The 21,426-nt window shown below is 45.3% G+C and overlaps 1 protein-coding gene across 5 annotated transcripts in view; it reads right to left on the bottom strand.

The window, feature by feature from the left end:
- The window catches only part of CNTN1 (contactin 1), a 1,316,193-nt gene that overhangs the window by 253,297 nt on the left and 1,041,470 nt on the right, over positions 1 to 21,426 (bottom strand). For all 5 annotated transcript variants that reach the window (XM_069627984.1, XM_069627985.1, XM_069627983.1 and 2 more), the window contains one exon: positions 2,479 to 2,637. In XM_069627984.1, coding sequence (XP_069484085.1) covers positions 2,479 to 2,637 — 159 coding nt within the window. The remainder of the gene's footprint in view (positions 1 to 2,478; positions 2,638 to 21,426) is intronic.

The raw sequence follows: 21,426 nt of genomic DNA, 5'->3' as shown, positions 1-21,426 counted from the left end.
GGTCTTTTTTGTCAGTCCACACAGTACTGTTTGCTTAATTGATCTGTCAGAGTATGTGCTTGTTTGTCCTTTGAATATTGCAAAAAGGCCATTGTCTCTGTTTTCATTTAAGGCCACAATGTCAGACGCCCCATTTACTGGTATATGTCCTCCATTCGTCATCGAAGAAGTAGAGGCTGTTTGGGGTTTTGTAGAGCGAGGTTTCCAGTTGTCATGCTGTTTTTAAGGGCCAAGTTGAATGGAATATTCAGATCGTGTCTCAGCGGTGAGAGAGCCTTCAAAACCATCTGTTCACCTATCTCTCGGACACCTTGTTCAATTGTGTCTTTGTCGAATTGTTGTGACTCTTGAATTCCGTCTCACATATTCTGTCAGGGCTCATTTTTGTCGTTTGAGTTGAGGGTTGTGGTCATCTTTCCTTTATTCTCCTATCTCGCATTGTTTTTTTTATACATAAAGTAGGAGTTCGCCTTGTTCCAAAGAGCAGTTTGCATGGGTCATGGTAGACACAATTCCCACCAAGCTGACATGTTCTCTATGGCATCCATTAATGTTGTTACAGATGGGTTTCTCACCCCTCAACAGCTCACCAGTTTTTGTATTGTGACATGATTCGCTATCCTTTTTGTGACATGGCCCTGAAATAGACTTTTTGTTTTAAAAAAGAGCCAACGCCTCTTTTGCCAATCTGCCAAGAGTTTTTTTTCCAAGTTGTTATTTTTGGTTTGTTCTGTTAGAATGTTTAAAGAAGCCTCAATCTTTCCATTTAGGTTCTGATGAATTTCTTTGAGGTCTTTCTTGTCGCTTTCCAGATTGAGTATTTTTGTATTTATTAAGGCTACAAGGGTTGGCAAATCCTTAATGTTGTCATTCAGGTGCTCATACAATTTGATGAAAGGCACAATAGTTATGGCCATTGAGGACATTATTGTTGATTGCAATTCTTGAGTACATTTCTCTGTTCTTGCAATATTTCCGTCAGCACGCTTGGTAGAGAAAGTGGGCCTAAAATTGCGCTTTGTTCTCCTTACTTTTGGAAAGGCTTGTTCCATAATTGATGAGTCTGTCGTGGAAGTCTCCCCATAGACTGGTCTGTTTATTTTTTTATTTTTTTATTACCTGATTGAAGAATGCCCACAGCCTGTTAATAGGCACACAGATGTCGTAAATATGTATTCAGAGAGAACTCTGAGATCTGGGTGATTGTTTCTTGCTGAAAGAAAATCATCATGTTGTCTGGTGAAATCGACTGGGAATTCGTGTTCATCGTCCAGTAAGTAGTCTGTTGATCATATAAGTTCATTGAGTGTACATAATGTTGCCATATTAAAGTTTTATTTGTCCTTCCTTAGACAATAACGTGGGCAGCATTAGTAGCAATATCATTATGCCAGATCCAGAGAGACGTCCACGTTGTGTAAAAACAGGAAGGTTAAGTAGGACCAAGTACTGGCCTCCCTGTTTTCCCTGCTTCTCCTATCTGTGGCTCTCAGTGGTTTACCCCAGCCCCGTTTATATACCCAGGGTGGTGGGTGTGTCTGTACCTGGAGCAATTCATCTCGGGTCCTTTAATTGGCACCTTGTCCATGGTTTCCCTAATTGGCTCTTTATACACGTATTGACAGTCTCCCCATATTGGGTAGGAGATAAACTGGCTATAATATTCTCAGTTGTTGCAGCTTTAAGTGTGCCCTGTGATGCAGGCAGCGTGGAACCAGAAACACATACATACATTTACTGTGTGTTTGTGGCCCTGCTGTGTTCACTGGGCAAGCAGTTGGGGTGTCCCTGCCGAACCAAGCAGTGCACGGGTTATTTGGAATCTGCCTCCTCCACTGATATATGTGTACGTTGCTTCGGCTGAATGTTCGCAGGTAGACATTAGCTCCTTCTCCATGATCAGAATTTGTCCAGGACAGGAGCTGCTGGCCTTTGGAGTCCCCTGATGAGGTTTGGGATGCTTGTGTTCTAATGGAAGAAAGTATAATACCTCATCTTGAAGCAAGTGATGAGCCTATGGAATGCCGCTGCATTCACCTCCGGCAGGCACATCGGTGACAGCTGGACCTTCCCACTTGCCTGTGACTCAGACACTCATAGCAGAGGATGGGAAATGCCTCTAACTCACCACAGGGGTCAAAGCCCCCCCCAGAAAACCTGGAAGGGTCCAAAGAGGCCGCAGGAGTTCTACGTAGAAATGTGACAGCTAAAGTCTTTCAATTACATCATTTGCCCGTGTGGAAAGTAATTATGTTCTGTAAACACTTTGCATTTCTGTTTTACAACCAGGCTGAAGAGAATACTGCCTAGTGAAATGAAAAGCTGTATGTCCATGTGCTTCCTTTGTAATAAGGGCCATTTTTCTTCCACTAGCTATATGTATTTAGAAATGTCTCTAACCTTTAAACCAGAAGAACGCCATGTTGAACAGTTTATACATGTGTTCATATTAATAGTTACATGCATCCATAGCTGTACCTGTCTTGGCATCTTTCCATTCTTCAGTCAGAATGTTCTTTGATTGGATTGTGTACTTTGAAATAGGTTGGTGATTGTCTGTTCCACTGCTCCATGTTATTAATAAAGATGTATCTTTAATATCTTCTATTCGCAATCCACCTGGCGGGCCTGGTGGACCTAAAAAAGATGCATTCAATTAAACACCAAGAGTAAACAGGAAACAGCAAATGTATACAAACGTATGCCACACAATTATTCCAACACCTATTAATGCGTAAAGCATACCATCACCATGCTTCACGACCTCTCAGATGCTGATAGTTGTGTATGATAGACATTAATAAAGAAAACATGATAACATTACCTGGACTTTTTCGATTATTCATAAGGATCCTGGTATGTGATATTTAAAATTCGAAAAATAGTAATCTGATGAATATGTAGAGTTGTGCCATTATAGTCTAACAAGGACCATCTTTGTTCAAGAAAATAAACTCAACTAATTAATAAGGAAGCAACGCAATGGAGGTTTTAGTGTTCAGATACTTAATATATTAAGTTTCATTAAGTAGGAATTTAGGACAGGAACAATGGATGGATCGGGGAAACAATACACTTGGGTATCCCTATTACAAATGTTCTTTAGTTACATAAACATTAAACCAATTAAGGACTGAAGGTAGATTTACTCCATATTACCGCAGTGATTATTTTATTCTGCAATTAATTTAAATACTTATTTATATTAAAAATCTAGGAGATTAACCCTTGTAGAGTGTATACATGTTTCCAAATGACAAATTGTCATTCCTGGCCCCTAAATACCTGTCTTGCGCATCCCAGCAGCAAAGCTCTGTGGCAGAGAAGTTATCCTATCTAAAGAAAGGGCATACAAAGGTGGCTCAGTGTGGAGTCACCAGCTTGGGCGGGCAGATACTGGCCACTCAGACTCCTCTGTCACCACTCTCCCTGGATTCTGGGATACCTCTGGGAGCTCTACGCAAGCTCATATGAGACCCGGTTCTAAGAAATCCCCAAGGGTTCCCCAGTGGTGGGTAGTGGGGCTGTAGGTGGACTAACAACACCTGCAGGTTAGCAGTGACCACCAACCTCCTGAACATCAAACAGTACAATGTGCCTCTCCACTCAGAATGGCAGGAAGCTGGCAAAACCTGTTGTGAACACATACTTTTGGCAAATGATTGGGGTACAATGTCAGTTGGCCTACATTTGGAATCCTGCCCCTGAATTGGGATGGCTACAAGAGCCATTTTGACGAATAAGGGTTAAAGGGAATACACGACAAATGTACATATCTAGATAGTTTAGCCTCCAGTGATCTCCCGAAACCAGTACCAGAAACCCTGGACTAGTTTCTTCAGCTGATTTACTTGAAACTCTTGAAATTGGGGAAAAAGAAAATTGCATACATATTAAGGTATTGCATGGTCATAGAGCTGTAGCAAAATGCCATAATCATAACACCGTACTCTACGCAGTTTTCAAAACATCACCTTTTACTATTAAACGACAGCCACAAATTGAAAATGCCTGCAAGACTTGTTTGCCACAAATGCCTGTCATTTAGTGTGATTTGATAAGGTAACTGCACACTATAACCAATGGTACAGCGTCCCCATCTACAACTTATATTGCAATCGTAGACTGTCGATAAGCTCAAAGGAACAGAATGCAAAACAACAGAAATTATTGCTACTTAACATAAATTATTAGTTATAATATATAAAGTGACAAGAAAAATCATAGCATGCTGCAAAAATAGTAATTGTATTAATTATAAAAATTGTATAAGAGAAAATGAAGAGACACAAGTCACTGTGCCCAACATAAAAATGGAACACATTCCTAGACTTGATACGTGATGGGAGATAGCAAAGTGTTTTAGCTCATTGGTGTGTTCTCAGAGACTCCAAAACATCTTTGCCAAAAAAGGTAAGTGCTGATGTGAGGAGTGCATTCTCATTTTAACAGTGAACACATAGTGGTTTTCCTCACCTTAGTAGTTTTTCACGGTTGCTATCTTGCTCTTTAAGTCTAGTTTTATACGTGGCAAATAATTTCAACAAAGCAGAATCTCTACTAAGACATTCCTGAACATGGACTGCCATAGGCTCGGATCAGCTTTGCGTTTTGTCCTTAAATGTTCCTCTATGCGAATTGCTAACTCGCATATTGCAGGGCCAACATTTCCACATGGGAAGGTAAAAAGCATATACCACAAACACAGAGATGCAACCAATGAACTCCTTTATATCCCAATGCATTAATAGCATCACCACATAGAGTATTGGGTGCATGCAAAGAAACCTTTTGGGCTAGGCGTTGGTCATGTGACCATATTCTGCTGCTGCTTTCTGAAGATTTTCGGTTATGAGTTATTCTGTAAATTGTGTAATTTATGATCTAAACCCCAATACATTTTTCAGGCCCAGACCATTCATCAACTCTTACCAGTGTTTTAGTAGAATTGTACGTAATCTACTAAACCATATAACAAACAAATATGATGACACTCACAGTGTTATCCTCATTATTCTTAGATTTCTTTACTATGAGGGCATTCTTGCACCATTTGAGTCTCTTTACCATAGCATACGGTAGAGGTCCACTAACGGCACGGGTCTGCAAACTTTGGCTCTTCAGATGATTTGGACTAAAACCCACATTAACCCCAGCCAGCATGGTCAATCGTAAGGGATCACAGGAGTCGGAGTCCAAATCATTTAGAGAGGCATAGGTTGCAGACGCATAACCTGGGGTAACCTCTCCTCCTAGGTTCTCAAAAAATGCTCAGAACTTCTAGAGCGTACTCATTGCTTTGGGCCAGTTCCTTCATGTGCAAATTGTTCCTCTTGGGGAATTCTTCATTTTAATTTAAACAGGTGGGCACTCATCACATTAAGTTTAATGTTCGTTGCAGTACTCCTTGTATGCATTTTGATTTGAACCATACTGTTATTGATAAAGATGCGAAAGCCAAAATAATCTGTTCTTTTACCCCCTGGCTCAAGTGAAAATCATGGTACTTGAGAAAGCCCTTACCATACCCATGATTGTAATACTTGGATTGCTTTAGGAAATGCTCATCCGCACTGACTTTCCTACATTAGATCTGTGCAAAAAAGAGTCTTTTATTTTCAACCTGGAAAAGGGTGTCAAGATCCACAGCCCCAGATAGACAAAAAGAAGGAAGAATGGGGGGTGGGGGGGTTTAAAGAAGGGTTGGAGGTATGTGACTAGGTAAGTGTCTTGACCCTGTCCATGAGGAACAGGAAATCGCCTTCCGGGAAAACTGCATGAGAGATTGGCAAAAGCAGACAGGGGACACCACAGACCAATGGGAAGGGGAGGATGTGACTGTCAGGGAAATCAGGGCTATTATAGTCCGGCACTCAGATGGATGAGGCGTGTTCAAGTAAGTACAGGAGGAGAGTTGACGGACCAAGAGACCAGGCGGTGCACAGTAGAAGGTGGAGCAGAGTGCTGAGTATGTTGTGAAAGAGTTGGTTGAGGGTGCAGGTAAGGTATTGCATGTGAGAGAATGGTGATAAGCTTTGAGAAGTTGGAGTATTTGCAGAGTGTGTGTGAAGAGAAGAGTGCAGGAAAGTGGGTAGTGAGACAGTAAGGGAGGGTTGAGTGCAGATAGGTGAGAGAGATACAGAGTGAGTGAGAAAGAAAGAAAGTGGGAGAGTAAGAGCGAGCAGGGTAGTCAGAAACAGCGAGTAGGCATGGGGGGGTTGGATAACAGGAGAGACGAAGTAGTAGTAGGATGGGAGGGGAGTGAGGAAGTACTGTGAGAAGATGTGAAGGACAAGGGAGAGAGATAGAGAAACAGAGGACGATGTGTGGGGAGAGAGAGGCAAGATAGAGCAAAGGAGAAAGACACAGAAGAAAGGGAGCACAGGACTGAGAGGAAAAAGATCAGTGTGAGGAGAGAGAGTGTTCAAGACTCCGAAACCATCATTCGAACATCACTGAAACCCGTCCTGAGAAGCCATAAGAGGAGGGAACCCTTAGGAATCCCCAGAGGGAGAAAGCTAGATATGGCTATTGCTTTTAGGCCATCACTGCAGGCCTAGGAGTCAACTAAATAAAAGGGGTTACCTGTCTCTAGTACTGCACCACACCCTGAAGGGGCATAGGGATGCTTGGGCTAGGGTGGATGGAGCCCACAGGAAGGACGAAGATGAGACTATGAACCCCATTAGTCTAGCCGGCCCACCATCATTCAGTTGTTGAGAGTGTGATATTGTTAATAAAATAGCTAAACTCCACTCCTGAGTCCTCAAGTTATTGAAGCCATCTCTGACAAGAGGCAGGGAAAGCCTCTGAAACAGCTGTGTACCTTGGCATAGCCAATTGGACAGGAGAGTCTCTGGTAAGCATGCATGGTATGCTTACAAAAAGAAGAAGCCAGTGAAGCCTCTTTCAAATATTTTTGTTGTATCCCGATAACGCCAAGAGGCCAAGAAAATCTCCATGGCTAAGACATCGGAATACCAACTGTGAAGCACTAAAACACTGATAAAGCTAAGAGCACTGGGAAGCGTCAGTGAAACATATGTTGTATCCTGACACAGCTAATGGAAGCAGTGTACTGCTGTATCCTGGTCAAGAAAAGTGGAAGACAAATCTCTAAGAAAAGAAGCTTGCAATATGTTGACAATGAAAAATCCAAGAGGCTACGACAGCTTCTGTGAATAGCTGCTGTTTTTGTCAGATAAAACCAAAAGGGGCTACGGAAGCCTTGGCGAATCATATTAAGGAATCTGACAAAGGGGTACAGAGGTTGATGCCAAGCTCCTGATAGACTTCCAAACCTGAAAAGAAATGCAAAGGTTGATCCCAAGCCTCTGAGAGACGTCCAAACCTGAAAAGAAATGCAAAGGTTGATGCCAAGCCTCTGATAGACTTGCAAACCTGAAAAGAAATGCAAAGGTTGATCCCAAGCCTCTGATAGACTTCCAAACCTGAAAAGAAATGCAAAGGTTGATGCCAAGCCTCTGATAGACTTCCAAACCTGAAAAGAAATGCAAAGGTTGATGCGTAGCCTCTTAGAGATTGCAAAACCTGAGAAGTAATTTAGAGTTTGCAGCCAAACTGCTGAGAAACTACCAATGACATTCTAGGTCAAAAGACCTTTTAATAAAAAAAACATTAAAAAAGAAACGTTTAAGAAAGACTGCTCTGAGAACACTCAGAGCGGTCTTTCTAAATCTTAACTGTCACGTCCCTGCTGCACACAAGTGTGCGCAGGGACTGACATGCTGACAGAGATGGGCAGGGGAAGACAGGTTACAGGTAATTGTGTGTTTACGTGGATGTATGTGTATGAAAGGGGACGGTATTTGTGGTGGAGAGGAACAGTCAGGGGGGAGGAGTGTGTCTGCGTGTATGTGTTTCTGAGAGCTTTTGTATGTAAGGGTGTGCTGGGGAAAAGATGTGTCTGAGTATGAGGCAGGGTTGAGGTGTGGAAGAGATTGATGGAGGTTTCGGGGGTGAAACCCCCGATTTCAAAGGGCAAAGGGGGAGTAATTCAAGTATTTCCAATATTAAAGGGCACCCGAAATCGGCTGAAAACTACCAGTCTTTTTTTGGTGCAGCCTTTAATATTCGAGATAATGACATAGAACCACCAATGTCAAGAACAAGTAGTGGGGCTTATGTCATTGATGAATCTTAAAGACGAAGAAAGAGAATGATTACAAGCCTCTTAGAGACTGCCAATCCTGAGAAGGAAGGCGGAAGTGGACCCCAGATCTTAGAGATGCTACCAAACCTAAGAAGGAATACAGAGATCGATGCCAAGCTTCTGAGAGATTACCAAACCTAAGAAGGAATGCATGGGCTGATGTCAAACTTCTCAGAGACTGCCATTCCTGAGAGCGAGTGAAGTGAATGAAAGCAATCTGCAGAGCTACTGCCAAATCTGAGAAGACATTCAGAGGCCAATAACAAGCCTCTGAGATATTGTGAATCCTCAGAAGCAATACAAAAGTTGAAATCAAGCTCCTGAGAGAATACCATTTCTGTGAAGGAGTTCAGTGGCTGATTCCAGGCCTCTCAGTATAAAAGAATATAGACGAAGAAGACTGAGTATAATGTGAAGCCTTTAAGACACCAGGACCGTAATAAAGAATGCACAGGTTGCAGTTAAGCTTCTGGGAAGCTGAACCATTGTGTTTTTCTTATGTTACAATAAAGAAAGGAAAATCCTGTGTCTTGCCCATCTTCTTGATGTTAATTTGTCACACCTCTTTGACTGCCATTATAACGGCTGACCCTTTTTTTAAAAAAGTATATTCTTGGTTTGGAGCGTGAGTTATTTAAATTGTATGAGTACTGCATTTTTTCAGTTTTTGTAACATGCATGCGCCTCCCCCTCTTCCACATTAAGTTTAGAGCTCAGTGCATGTTTTGGAAGAGTGAGCCTTGGACCCGTTGGGAAGTCCCTGGGAGTACACCTATCTTAGGCGAGCATGTCTAGTGGAACACAACCAAAGTGTAAAATACCTCTCACCACTGCCTCATACCTAGCTTGATACCCTGTTCCACACTTGACATATCCTTCCTCTGATGAGGCACCAACCTCTGATGTTTGAGGTTTACTTGAGGGCAGAGTGCCCTGATGGAACATCTAGCTGACCATTTTAAAATGGCTTTTACTTTATCCAGATTTTGAAATACGGATTTGTGTACATCCGTTAAACTGCTGTCAGGAAAGTTCGTACATCTGCTGGCCAGGCCATGTGCGTGCCATCCTTTCCCTGCCTTCTGGCGACTCACGGCACCACTTTCTCCCAGTTGCCTGTCGATCTCTTGCCGGCCCTCATTTGTTCAATCTTGATCCCCGTTTTCCTCACTGCCCTTCTTTCTCTTGCTTCCTTCAGACCCTCTTTCCAGTGCCTACTTCAAAAGCAAAACTACTGGCTTTGGCAATGCGTGTTTGAGTACTGAAGGGTTTCACTTTTACCGATGGTCTCGACCTATTGCTTACTATGATTATTGTCATCTCCCTTTAATCTGCATTTCTAACCATGTGTAGAATGCTTGAAGATACTGCAAGTTAATCTTGGTGTGGAAGATGCAAGCTCATAGAGTACCAGACACAGTGACACGACTAATGGTGTTGAGTGATCTGCATTTGGCAAGTCCAATGAGGATAACACAGAAAGACTGCACAGGTCATTTATTTTCCAGCACAAAGGCTTGCTTTCCCCCCACTGAGCGGGAAACACACTTACCAAAAGATGAAAGGGAGCTACTTGGCCACAGGTTACACTTTTAAATCCAGCACTTTTAAATTATCGCGGAGCAGGTCACTTACAGTAATTCATTTATCTACTTCTGGTGCTATTTGGCAGACAACTGTATAATCAGGCAGAGATGAAAAATATGCTTTAAATAGCTCTTTGCCACTGGATCGGCCATAGATACATTGTGTGTGAACCCTAAGAAGCTGGAGGAGTTTGCCTAACGTATTGCTCATGCTGCTGGCAAGATCTGAGAAGCAGAAATGACGTCATGTGTGTAGGATGCCAGCTGTGTGTGTGTTTTATGTATCCTTGTGATTTCCCGTTCTATGCGCACTTTGACAGACAGTGAGGAGTCGGCCACTGCCCGGAAAGAGCAGCCCAGGTACTGGAGCAGTTCTGCGGCCATTCACGCTTCCTTCTTTGAAACCTGGATTAGAACAAGATATCGCCGGTATATTTACAGGGGTGACCTCACTCATAGCTCAGGGAACACTGAAGGCAAGTCACACAGCAATTAATGTATTCGCGCAAAGTGCGCTAAATGCGATCTGGGCTTGCGACCACATGAACAATGCGGCACACAGCGAATCACAAAGAATGCCATCACTGTCGGCGTGGATGGTTCGGGTGAGGTCACGGGAATGATATTCAATTAACCTTCAACATTATGGATTAAAATACAAGAAACTATCCTGATGAAGAGATAAAAGGTAGACAGAGTTGAACGAAAAGAAGAAACACATGAAAAGTTGAAACGGAACTGGAGAGAACATACTTTGGACCACAAATAGGACAAATAATCATCAACATGTGGTTAAGCACAGGGAAAGGATGGGAAGGTTTCGAACATAAAAAAAGGGAATGCTTACAACAAAGAAAAATACCTGTTCCGATAACAATTATACATAAGCCAATGAGGTGTAGCATCAGAATGGACCGAATAGGGAGATGATTGAAGCATTCACCGGGAGCACATTGCAGAAGATCAGATGATTACCATGGAAGCGGAGGAGGATGCACAGGCAAAGCGATTTTGTAGAGGAAATAAAAGTACATTTTAGCTAAACAGAGATTATTCCACGTGTGGAAGTGGAGAATAAAGAAGGTGAGTCTCAAAGCGTTTTATGAAATATGATGTTTGCAATGATGGGCCTATTACCAGATAGAGCTGTAAGGACAGTATCCAACACACTTAAAGTGATCCTTGTGCCAAAAATGTTATAATTAAGATACGACCTGCAACATTTATCCTAAAAACATCTGAAGGCGGCTCAACAAAATAATATTCTAGGATAAGGGTTCTAGTTCAAAGGAATTTGTTTTATTTAAAGCAACCCCATGGAACATCTTCGTGAAGTAAAAAGAGCATAGACAAATTACACAATGTAAAGAAATGAAAAGAAAACCAGCCATTCAAGGGACGAGTGGGAATATCAGCTCCTTTTAAAACCAGCCATTAAAAGGATGAGTGGCGTGGAAAACCTGAGGGTCTTTCCTGCCCTACTCCCGCTAGATCTTCTACACAGGTGGCCAGGGGAGGGCCATCGCTATTGGATCCCGACCCTGGGGTGGACGAATGAGGGAGGATCACCTGGGTGGAGGGTCCTTTGGGATTTAGGAGGGATTGCCCAAAGGCGAGACATGGTACCCCCTTTTTCCAATAACTCCCTACCGTTACATGACCGCAGACCGTCCCCTTTCCCCCTTGACAAAACCTCCCCGCTCTGCTAAAACACAGCAAAATCTAACAGAGGCACTTTTTAATTTCTATCAATGTCCCATTAGCAAGGACAGGCCAAGTCAGGCACTGAATACAGAACGAATACACCTGAGGACTGCTAGCACACCACAGGTGTATAGAAGGATTGAGCCAGAGAAACGGAATGAGCGAGCTGGAGCCCAAGCAGGTCCACGAGTCGGAGTACGAGAGCACAGGCTAACTAGGACACCCAGGGAATCCGTGACCTGCTGTGGGAGAACAGAAGGCCGAGACGCTGCGAGCCTACGTTGTAAAAGGGCTAACAAAAGCGTGGCGAGGTAGCCATGTCTCTAAGGATACAGAAGGGGGTTAAGTGCAAAGCTGTTCTCCAGAGTGAAGTCTGTGGAAGTGTGTTCATTATCCTGGGCCAGAGAAGCCTCCCAGGAGAGATGCAGTGGCTGGCGAGGAGAAGGGAATAGTTTCTTACCTGTAACTCCATTTCTCCAGCATTGGTATCTTTCAGGTAAGAAACTATTCCCTTCTCCAGCATTGGATCTTTCATGGATTCACATGCTTAGAATAGATTGTATAGCAGTAACACCTGAAACGGCGGTGAGAATGTAATGTAATATACCCTCACCATAATACACAATGCATATGTACAGCAGGAATAAGTTTACTCATATAACCTTACCCACATAAAGTATACTGTCATCAAAAGGTAGAAAACAGATTCTCCACAGCGTGGAGCTTACCTTACTGAAACAGATGGCGCAGGACAGCTCTTCCCATCTGCACCTCGTCCGCATGCTGCCTGGCAAGGCAGTAGTGGTGGGTAAACGTGTGGGGCACTGACCATGCCGCAGCCTGGCATATATCCGTTAGCGGAATTCCTGCCCATAATGCTGCTGAGGGGGACGTTGATCTTGTAGAATGGGCTCTAGGATGCCCTTGCAGCGGTCTTCCGGCCTTGGAGTGGCAAAACGCAATCGTCGATGAGACCCATCGAGCCAATCCTTGTTTAGAGATTGCTTTTCCCCTCGTCGACGGACCATATGCGATGAACAGTTGTCGAGTAGACCTGAGTTCCTGTGTACGATGTAGGTAAAATTTCAGAGCCCTCTTAACGTCCAAGGTATGAAGAGCTTTTTCTGCTGCCGATGATGGGGTCGCGAAGAAAGTAGGTAGAACGATGGACGAGTGTTTGTGATACACCGTCGGAACTTTTTGGGACGAACGTAGTATTAGTTGCCAGGACCACCTTGTCCTTAAAGAATCTTAAGTATGGCGGGTCTACGACCAGCGCTTGCAGTTCCGAGATTCTCCTAGCTGATGTGATAGCAATTAAGAATGCCAACTTCCACGATATGAATTTCATGTCCGACGTGGCCATAGGCTCAAAGGGCGGTTTCATTAAGCCTGCCAATACTGTGTTGAGACTCCAAGTTGGAGGGAAACGTTTTACCGGGGGAAAAGTTCGAAATAAACCCCTCATGAAGTGTTTCACAAGTCTGTCGCTGAATAGAGGAGACGACTGTCTCTTCCTCGTGAACCTCGAGATGGCCGCCAGGTGCACCTTTATCGATGTGAAGGATAAACCCCTCTGCGCCAAGAGAAGCAGGTAAGGTAGAACTTGTTCCGGCGTCACCGTCAACGGTTGTAGGCCTTGCTGTCCTCGACACCATTCACAGAACCTCCGCCATTTATAGGTCTAAGATTTGTTGGTAGAAGGGGCTCGAGCCGCCTGCAGATTTTTTTGACAATCCTCCGAAACGTCTAACGCACCGAACTCCGAAAAGTCAGGAGCCAGGCTGCAAGGTTGAGACTGTCCGGGTCGTGATGCCACACCGTGCCTTTGTCCCGGGTTAGTAGGTTCGGGACTCTCGGAAACGCTATTGGATGTTCCAGCGACAGGTGAAGCAGGTCGGAGAACCACGGTTGCCGCGGTCAGTACAGTGCCACTAGAATTACTCGGCAACTGTATCTGCGTATCCACTGTACTGTTCTCCGTATGAGGGGGAACGGAGGAAAAGCATAAAGGAACATGTCCGTCCATGGGAAGGAGAATGCCTCCCCCATGGAACCCTCCTGAGGCCATCTGCTTGCGAATTGCTCGCATTTCTTGTTGTCCTTGGTTGCGAAAGCGTCCAGAGGGGGGTGACCCCATTTCTCGAACACTGTCATCAGCTGAACTGTGTCCATTTCCCATTCGTGTATCTGGGCCATGCTTCTGCTGAGGGAATCTGCTTGCGAATTCCTCACTCCCGGGAGATGGTGAGCCACGATGGAAATCTCGTGCTTTAATGCCCAATGCCATGTTTTCTGTGCCTCCATGGAAAGAGTTCTTGATCGCGTCCCTCCTTGTTTTCTCAAATAAAACATGGCCGTCGTATTGTCGGTCAGTACTCTTACTCGCGATCCCTTGATGTGTGGTAGGAAAGCCTTTAAGGCCCATCGTACTGCTCTGAGCTCTAACACGTTTATGTGTAGGAGTGACTCCGTTGGAGACCAGCGACCTTTCGTTTGAAGAGTACCCATGTGAGCTCCCCATCCGGTCAGGGACGCATCCGTGACTATGGTTCGCTGAAACTCCGGTTCCTGTAGGGGTACACCGTTGTTCAGATTGTGGAAACTCTGCCACCACTGAAGGGTCCAAAGCAGCGTGTCGTCGTCGATGGTTATCTTGTCTGACCACGATCCTTGGGCCTGCGTCCATCGATCCGCGAGGAATTCCTGGACTGGCCTCATGAATAGGCAACAGTTTGCCACTAGATGGAAGCAGGATGCCATGGCCCCTAGGACCGAAACGTATTTCCTCACTAAGAGCCTGTTGGTATGTCGTAATCGGCTCGCCAGCTGATTGAGTTTTGAGGTTCTGTCGAGAGAAGGCTTCACTAGCCCTAACTGGGTCTCGAACTGTGCCCCCAGGAACACCAAAGTTCTTGATGGCCGCAGAGAGGATTTTTCAAAGTTTATGGCAAATCCCAGCTGTTGTAGAAGCTGCATGGTGGCTTGCAAACTTGTGTTGGTCGACGCTGGGGAAGTGTCCCCTTACCAGCCAGTCGTCGAGGTATGGGTATACGTGGTGGCCTTGCTTCCTTAGCCAGGCCGCTACTGGGGCCTGGCATTTTGTGAACATTCTGGGGGAGGTCTTGAGCCCAAAGGGAAGAACCGTGAACTGGTTGTGAGTCCGCCCTATTACAAATCTCAGGAATTTCCTGTGTTTCCGACACATTGGAATATGGAAGTACGCGTCCTTTAAATCCAGGGACGCTAGAAAATCCCCTTCTTGAACGGCGCGGATCATTTCCTGCAGCGTGAGCATTTTGAATTTTAGGCTCTTTAAAGCCTTGTTGAGATCGCGTAAGTCTAAAATGGGACGCCATTTGCCGTTCGGCTTTTTTACGACGAAGTATCTTGAGTAGACTCCTTGACCTCTCTGTGATGTTGGAACTAATTCTATCACGCCCTTTGCTTACCTCTTGTTGCAGTATCCTCAGATGGGAATGAGCGTTGAACGCAGGTGGAATGTGCGCAGGGCTGTGCTTGAATTGTAGAGAGTGCCCGTTTCTTATAGTGTCCAGCACCCATTGATCCGTCGTTATTCGTCCCCATTCGTCGACATATGCTGACACTCTTCCCTCCAGAACGGTGTGTTGTCTGTCACTGCAGATCTTTATTTTGCTTGTCTCTCGACGACGACGGATAGGATGGTCTCTTCCTGGACGTCTGGAAGTTCCGGCGTTGGTTTGCGTTTGGGAAGCACGCCTGTATCCCTGGGAGGGGTAAGCCGACCTGCCAAAGGATCTGTCTCCAGACGCAGAGAATCTGGAATTACCTGAAGCCCCTCTAAAGGGACGAAATGATGTGTAGCTTCGGCCACTCTGGAGGGCACCCAATGAACGTGCCGTGTCCGAGTCCTCTTTCATTCCCTTTAGGGCCTCGTCTACCTTCTATCCGAATAGAAGGTCTCCCTCAAAAGGCATATCTAAAACTTTGTATTGTACCTCTGGTCTGAAGTAGGTACACTTAAGCCATGACTGTCGTCGTAATACGACCCCATTATTGACTTGCTTGAAGCCTGACTCAGCGAGGTCCACCGCGATGTTTATTGCGTGATTGGAGGCTTCCTCACCCTCTCGGACAAGTAACATCGCTGCCTTCCTATGCTCTTCTGGAAGATGATCCAGCAACGGCGCCAGCCTGTGCCACATCTCTCTGTCGTATCTGGCTACAATAGCCAGAGAGTTTGCGGCCTTTACTGTGGTTGCTCCCACGGAGAGCACTTTTTTGCCAAAGGCATCCTGGCGTCTTGCTTTGTTTTCTGGCGGAGTCGTGCACTTGTGCTGGGCCTTCGCCTTCCTCGCCGCTGCCGCCGACACCACCGATTCCGGCGTTGGTTGGGAGGATAAACACTTGGGGGTAGACTCTGGAGCCTTAAACTTTTTCTCGAGGCGTCCTTTCACTGCCGGCTCCGAAAAGGGGCGACGCATTGTCTGCAACCCCTCCTTCCACACGTGGTCTAGTATTGGTATTGAGAACACAGACCTCCTTCTCTTACCCATGTGGTCGAACAAAAAACAGTCTTTTTTCTGTTCTTCCTGGGACAAACCAAATTCCTTACACGCCTTCTCCATCATAGAATGGAATGATGCAATGTCGTCCGGAGGGGACGGGTGAGCTGGGCTTCTTGGGGTTTCTAACTCCACCTCTGACTCCCAGTTTGGATCCCTGGAGGGGGATGAAGAGATATCCGACATGGCTGCCCTGTCAGACTCCGAATCTGGCAGCTCACCTTCCTCTTGGGGTGCCAGTGCTGAGATTGGCCTGTGTAAGTGCGTCGGACGGGACGGACCCGGCTCGTCGACGGGTGACTGTGGCAGGTTTGCCTGAGGTAGTCTCTGGTCCAACAACTGTACCAAAGACTGAAGCGTGGATAGAATTTCCAACGACAAAACAGATTGAGGATTGAGAAGAGGGGCAGATACCGGTATACCGGATACCCTCGTCGACGACTTGTCAACCACTCGTAGCCCTAGGTCTGCCGGGCCAGCTATTCTCCCGCTCTCGTCCTCCCCTGAGGACAGCGACACAGCATGTTCTTGCAGTAAAGTATCCGGGGGGATCAGATCAAAAACTTCAGGCCTCCAGGCTTCCTGTAGAACCCCCGTTGACGAGGCCACCGTCGCAGTCGTTGACGGTGGGACGGTGGATACCACATGCGTCAATGGCAGGGAGGCCGATGACTGGACCGCCGTCGACGACGGTGACTTAGCAGGTGGTTTAGGCGGTCCCGCCTTTTCCACACTTGGCCTGCCTTTACTCGACTCTCGACTCGAAGTCGATCTATGGTGATCGCCCGAGGAGGATTTCGGCCTTTCCTTGTCATACTTTTTTGATGAAGATGACGATTTTTTCGACAAGGACTCTCTAGCTGAATGACTCCGAGATGACTCTTTTTCCGTCGGTCGATATTCTTCGCCGGTGGTTCCGACGAGGCAGCGCGGTGTGATGTTTTCGCCGATTGTGTGGAGCCTGCCTCCGAAGGGGGGTATGCCCCCGCTCCATCATTCAGCCATGCCACCAGCCAACGATTTCGGTCTTTGAGGGTCTTTTGAGAAAACCCTTTGCATACGTCGCAGTTATCAGCCGAATGATGAGGGTGGAGGCAGTATATACAATCCATGTGTCCGTCCCCCTCGTAAACTTTTTTCAAGCCGCACGTCGCGCATGGACGGAACAGCGCTTTTCCTGCCATGGAGGAAAAATGTCCTTGAACTCCAACTCCAGGTACACATCCTTGTACAAAATAGTAAGACGACGCGAGGAGATCCCACTACTTTGGAGACGGTTGAAATCTGAAGGGGAGCCGCGGGGTGGGCCTCTTATACTGGGACGGCCTACGGAGCATGCGTAGGCGGGTCCTAAAAGGACGTGGATAGGACACAAAAGTGTCGGAAGTTTTCCTATAGGAAAAGGCTATATATGTGTACCGAGGGTCCCAGTCTGACGACGTGGAATATTCTAAGCATGTGAATCCATGAAAGATCCAATGCTGGAGAAAGGTGATGTCTAAGACAATACCGGCACTTCACTTTCATTCTTCGTTCCCCTTGACGCTCAGTTTGCTAAATGCACACTATAGTGTGTGAAAAACAGGGTGCCTAATAATTTTTAGTGGTAATCACAAAATGAAAAAGAAAAAAAGTCTCTACTAGACAAATACACTGAATAATTTCAACCAGATGGAGCGCAGTGCTAGTGAAGAACCAAAGAGACATTATCCAACTGCATTCCAATTGGAGATAATTCACAAATTGCACTTAAAATACACATGCACTAGCGGCGCCAGAGTATCCTTTGCGGATCTAATGCACTCTCACCGTCTCTCTAGGTCTCACTCTTACAGTTTTGTCAGCCCGGTATAATTGCCGGTAATTCCGGCACCAGCTATTTTAGCGGACCAGCAAAACACAAGTTTGCCGGTGTGGGCACTGACTGGCTGGAGGTAAATCAGGCCGTTACTGGCAAATAAATTATAGAATTCCTGGCACTGGTATTACCGGTGCCAGTGATTCCGGCAACCCCTCCACGGAGTCCATGGAACTCCGTGGAATGGGGATGTACTGCCCTTTCCGCCGCCTGTATTATCCTGGTAATTCCGGAAAATTAGGCAGTGGAAATGGTAGGGGCAGTTTGCCGGTATCCTGGCAGAATAGCAGCAAACTTGTAATAAGGCCACATGGCTTTGTCTGTCTGTCTCTTATTTAATTATTTTTTTTTACAAAATACACCATGAATATACAAATGTAGCATTGTAAAATATATGTGGATTCAGAGAGCCTTGTGATTTAGATGTCAGGGTATAATGGCTGCGACATCAGTCATGCCATTGGGGCCCAAGGGGTTGCCTTACAAAGCATTAGCCGTGTCTCAGGTTAAGGATGGTTTTGGACATGCTAAGTTCCCAATGCAAAGACAGCTTAAGAGTATGATGTATATATTATATTTAGCAGTGTACAGTGCCCCATTAGTATTAGTTCAACAAAGGAGTCCAATATGAGTCGTTGAGTGCCGGGAACTCAGGATGCACTCTTCCCTTATTATTTTGCATTTTGGTCACATCTAGTTTAAGGGCATCTGCAACTAAAAAGCCATTTTTAGCAAATTCGACAGACCAGGCAATGCCCTTCGGGACAAATACGCCTGAATGTCTAGAGTTGCAAAACCAGGTCCATGGTCTTGCCAACGCTGGTCATTGTGGCGAATTCCTAATGCTCCCACTTGATAATGTCTGCCAGATTGGCAATCTCCCCATTTACTCCACAGCCTCTTTTGTGGTATCATTTCTCGGACTCCCATCCATCATGCGTCCCCCAGAGGTCAGCAAGGGCTCACTGCCACACACAAATGAAGCCCTGATGTGAGGGTTGGACACTGCGGCTTTCTGCATGTAATCCATGCAATGCGTTCACATAGGATGGGTTGCAAAGCTTCGAGTGGAAAGAATGAAGTAGCGGACAGCGGCGAGAGAATAAACATAGTGACCCACACTTAGACATCTTTCAGGAATAGTGTTATATTTAGCATGTGTTTCTACTTTGAAAATGGTTTCATATGAGAACACTGGCAAGAAATATCACAAAGCGATTTGACCAAAGCATTTCAAGCCACAACTCTGTAAAATGTCAGGAAAACAAAGACAGTAGCTTGTAAAAATACAAACCTTTACGTGTAAATGTTTTCCTACAGTAAAAAATAGTGATAGTCACGATGTTGCAGTTCATTGGTGTCACGCGGAACGGAACTGTGCACCCAGCTGAAACATTATCACGGAGCGGACATACATGAATGGGAAGTGTGTCGTACCTGTCGACACGGCAGCCATGAAAAAAGACTGTTTCAGTCAAAAGGACCGGGGCCAGTGATATGGTCAGCTGATTGAAATGGTTCCGGAGCCTTGTAAATTGACTAACCACATTGTACTGCAGCACAAAACTGGAAAAAAGCATCAATGTACATATCAACATAGAAAATTAAGCATGCCGAGCTATCATGCAAGTCTACGCAAAACGGACAAGAATAGTCGTCCTTAGCACTTAAAGGGTTAAAGCACCATGCAACAACTGTCTCCCTAACTTTCACAGTTGCATTAGTGTCTACAAAATATGTGACAATGTAACAGGACATTCGCTATGATGCATGCATTTTGCATCATAGAGCAAGCAATTGACAGCAGGGCCCCTCTAGCTATGGTAAAAGAGATCTGGCAGGTAGCTAAAGCGCCTTCTAGCGAGACACAATCCAGCAAATGCCCAGCAGAGCAATCTACCCTCATACTCGTTTCCTGTGGCGGGATAAGCGCCGTGGAGCACACCTAAATAGCTCAGGGGGTGGAGGGGATGCAGGAAGGGGCCCACTCGGAGTACTACTGCCTCTGAGCTCTCCACTGGTAAAACGTTAGAAACAATGGAATGCACATAGTGAATGCAGCCTCTGCCTGGGATGATGCTCTGGAGACACACACCCGTGCCCCTTACCCTTCCTGTTGACAGAGCCTTGAGAGAGAGATGGCTCATTTAGCGAGCCATTGTTTTTATACAGTATGTGTTTAACATTTCAGTGTTAAGAAATGACCATAGGGCATTTTTATTTTGAAGGGCAGCACAAAGCATCAGTTAGCTGACCAAACCTATGCATTCTTCCAAGAGAATTAACGTGCCATTCAGAAAAGTTTTAAACTATGTTCTTTATTTTCATGTCTTTTTATTTGACACTCCAAAACTTTTTTGGGCTATATTACTTTTTAGTTACATATGGCGCATGCCTTGGAAAGTTTACTGTCATTTTCTTGCTAAAGTATTCTAGTGGCTGCTTTGGGACATGGATATGGGCTAAACGCACCCACTCGGGATCAACGCTCTTTTCATTTTCTGCATAGCACACCAGATGGCACCTCAATATGACCTGGCACCTTGATTAGGAAAGCAGGGTTCGTTGTGTGTCACCATACAGACAGTAATCCGTATTTATTTTTATTTATTTAATTATTTTTTATAACGTGCCTAATACCGTACCTGAGTTGGGTTTCTAAGCGTGGATCCGAGATTCAAACCTCTGTTGCTCTGCGTGGTCTTGCTTCCGTTGCCCCTGTGCTATCCCCGTTCACCATCCATGGTATACCAATGCAGTGATGTGTGCAGCAATGATTTGTGCCCTGCACAAGTCACACCCTGTTGGTTCACGATGTATTTAGTTTAGTTTATTATTTGTATAGTGCAACCTAACCGTAAGGTATCTGGGCGCTTTAACCATGGAACACATGTTACAGATACAGTGCAGTAGATGAGGAGCGAGGGTTTGTGGGGCTCCTCTATGTAAAAGTAGATATGCCTGCTTTTGTCCAATGTGTCCCATGTCCATACAATAGCACATTGGAACGTTCTGTGTATGTGGCTCTGACAAGTAGGCCATATTGTGCCCACACTTAAACACAGAAAGCCAACAAACCAGTTGCCTCAAATTGTTCATCCACTAGGCCAAACACCCTTTCTACACTGCCACACCATTATTTTCACTAGCTGCAGGCCAGCTCTAATAAGAGATGCTAATGCCAGCTCTGTTAGATAAAGAATGGCCCCGCTCGTTTTGCAGATATCACCCATGAGGCCTGCATAATGGTGAGGAGGTAGCGGCTGAGGAACTGTGGACCCTTTACCATGCATTAGAAGCTGTTTAAAAAAAAACGCTTTATCAGCTTATTACTGGTCAGGCTAAAGTTTGTAAGAGGTAAAATCCTTTCTGAGCATTGTTTATTGGGTGTGCGTGTAGGGTATCCTTTCATGTCTATAAATATAATTCCCTAAATATGTTTCTGTATTTGGGGCTGGGCATGCTTACACTGAGACCCAGCCCCATCTCATATAGAATTCTCCAGAAATAAAAAGCAAAAGAGCCCTTGTACCCCATTTGAGTGGCTGATGTTGCAGC

Source organism: Ambystoma mexicanum, chromosome 12 (assembly GCF_040938575.1).
Source record: "Ambystoma mexicanum isolate Mex_15411 chromosome 12, UKY_AmexF1_1, whole genome shotgun sequence".
In the NCBI taxonomy this organism is placed as follows: Eukaryota; Metazoa; Chordata; class Amphibia; order Caudata; family Ambystomatidae; genus Ambystoma; species Ambystoma mexicanum.
This window is presented reverse-complemented; position numbering and strand designations above follow the sequence as displayed.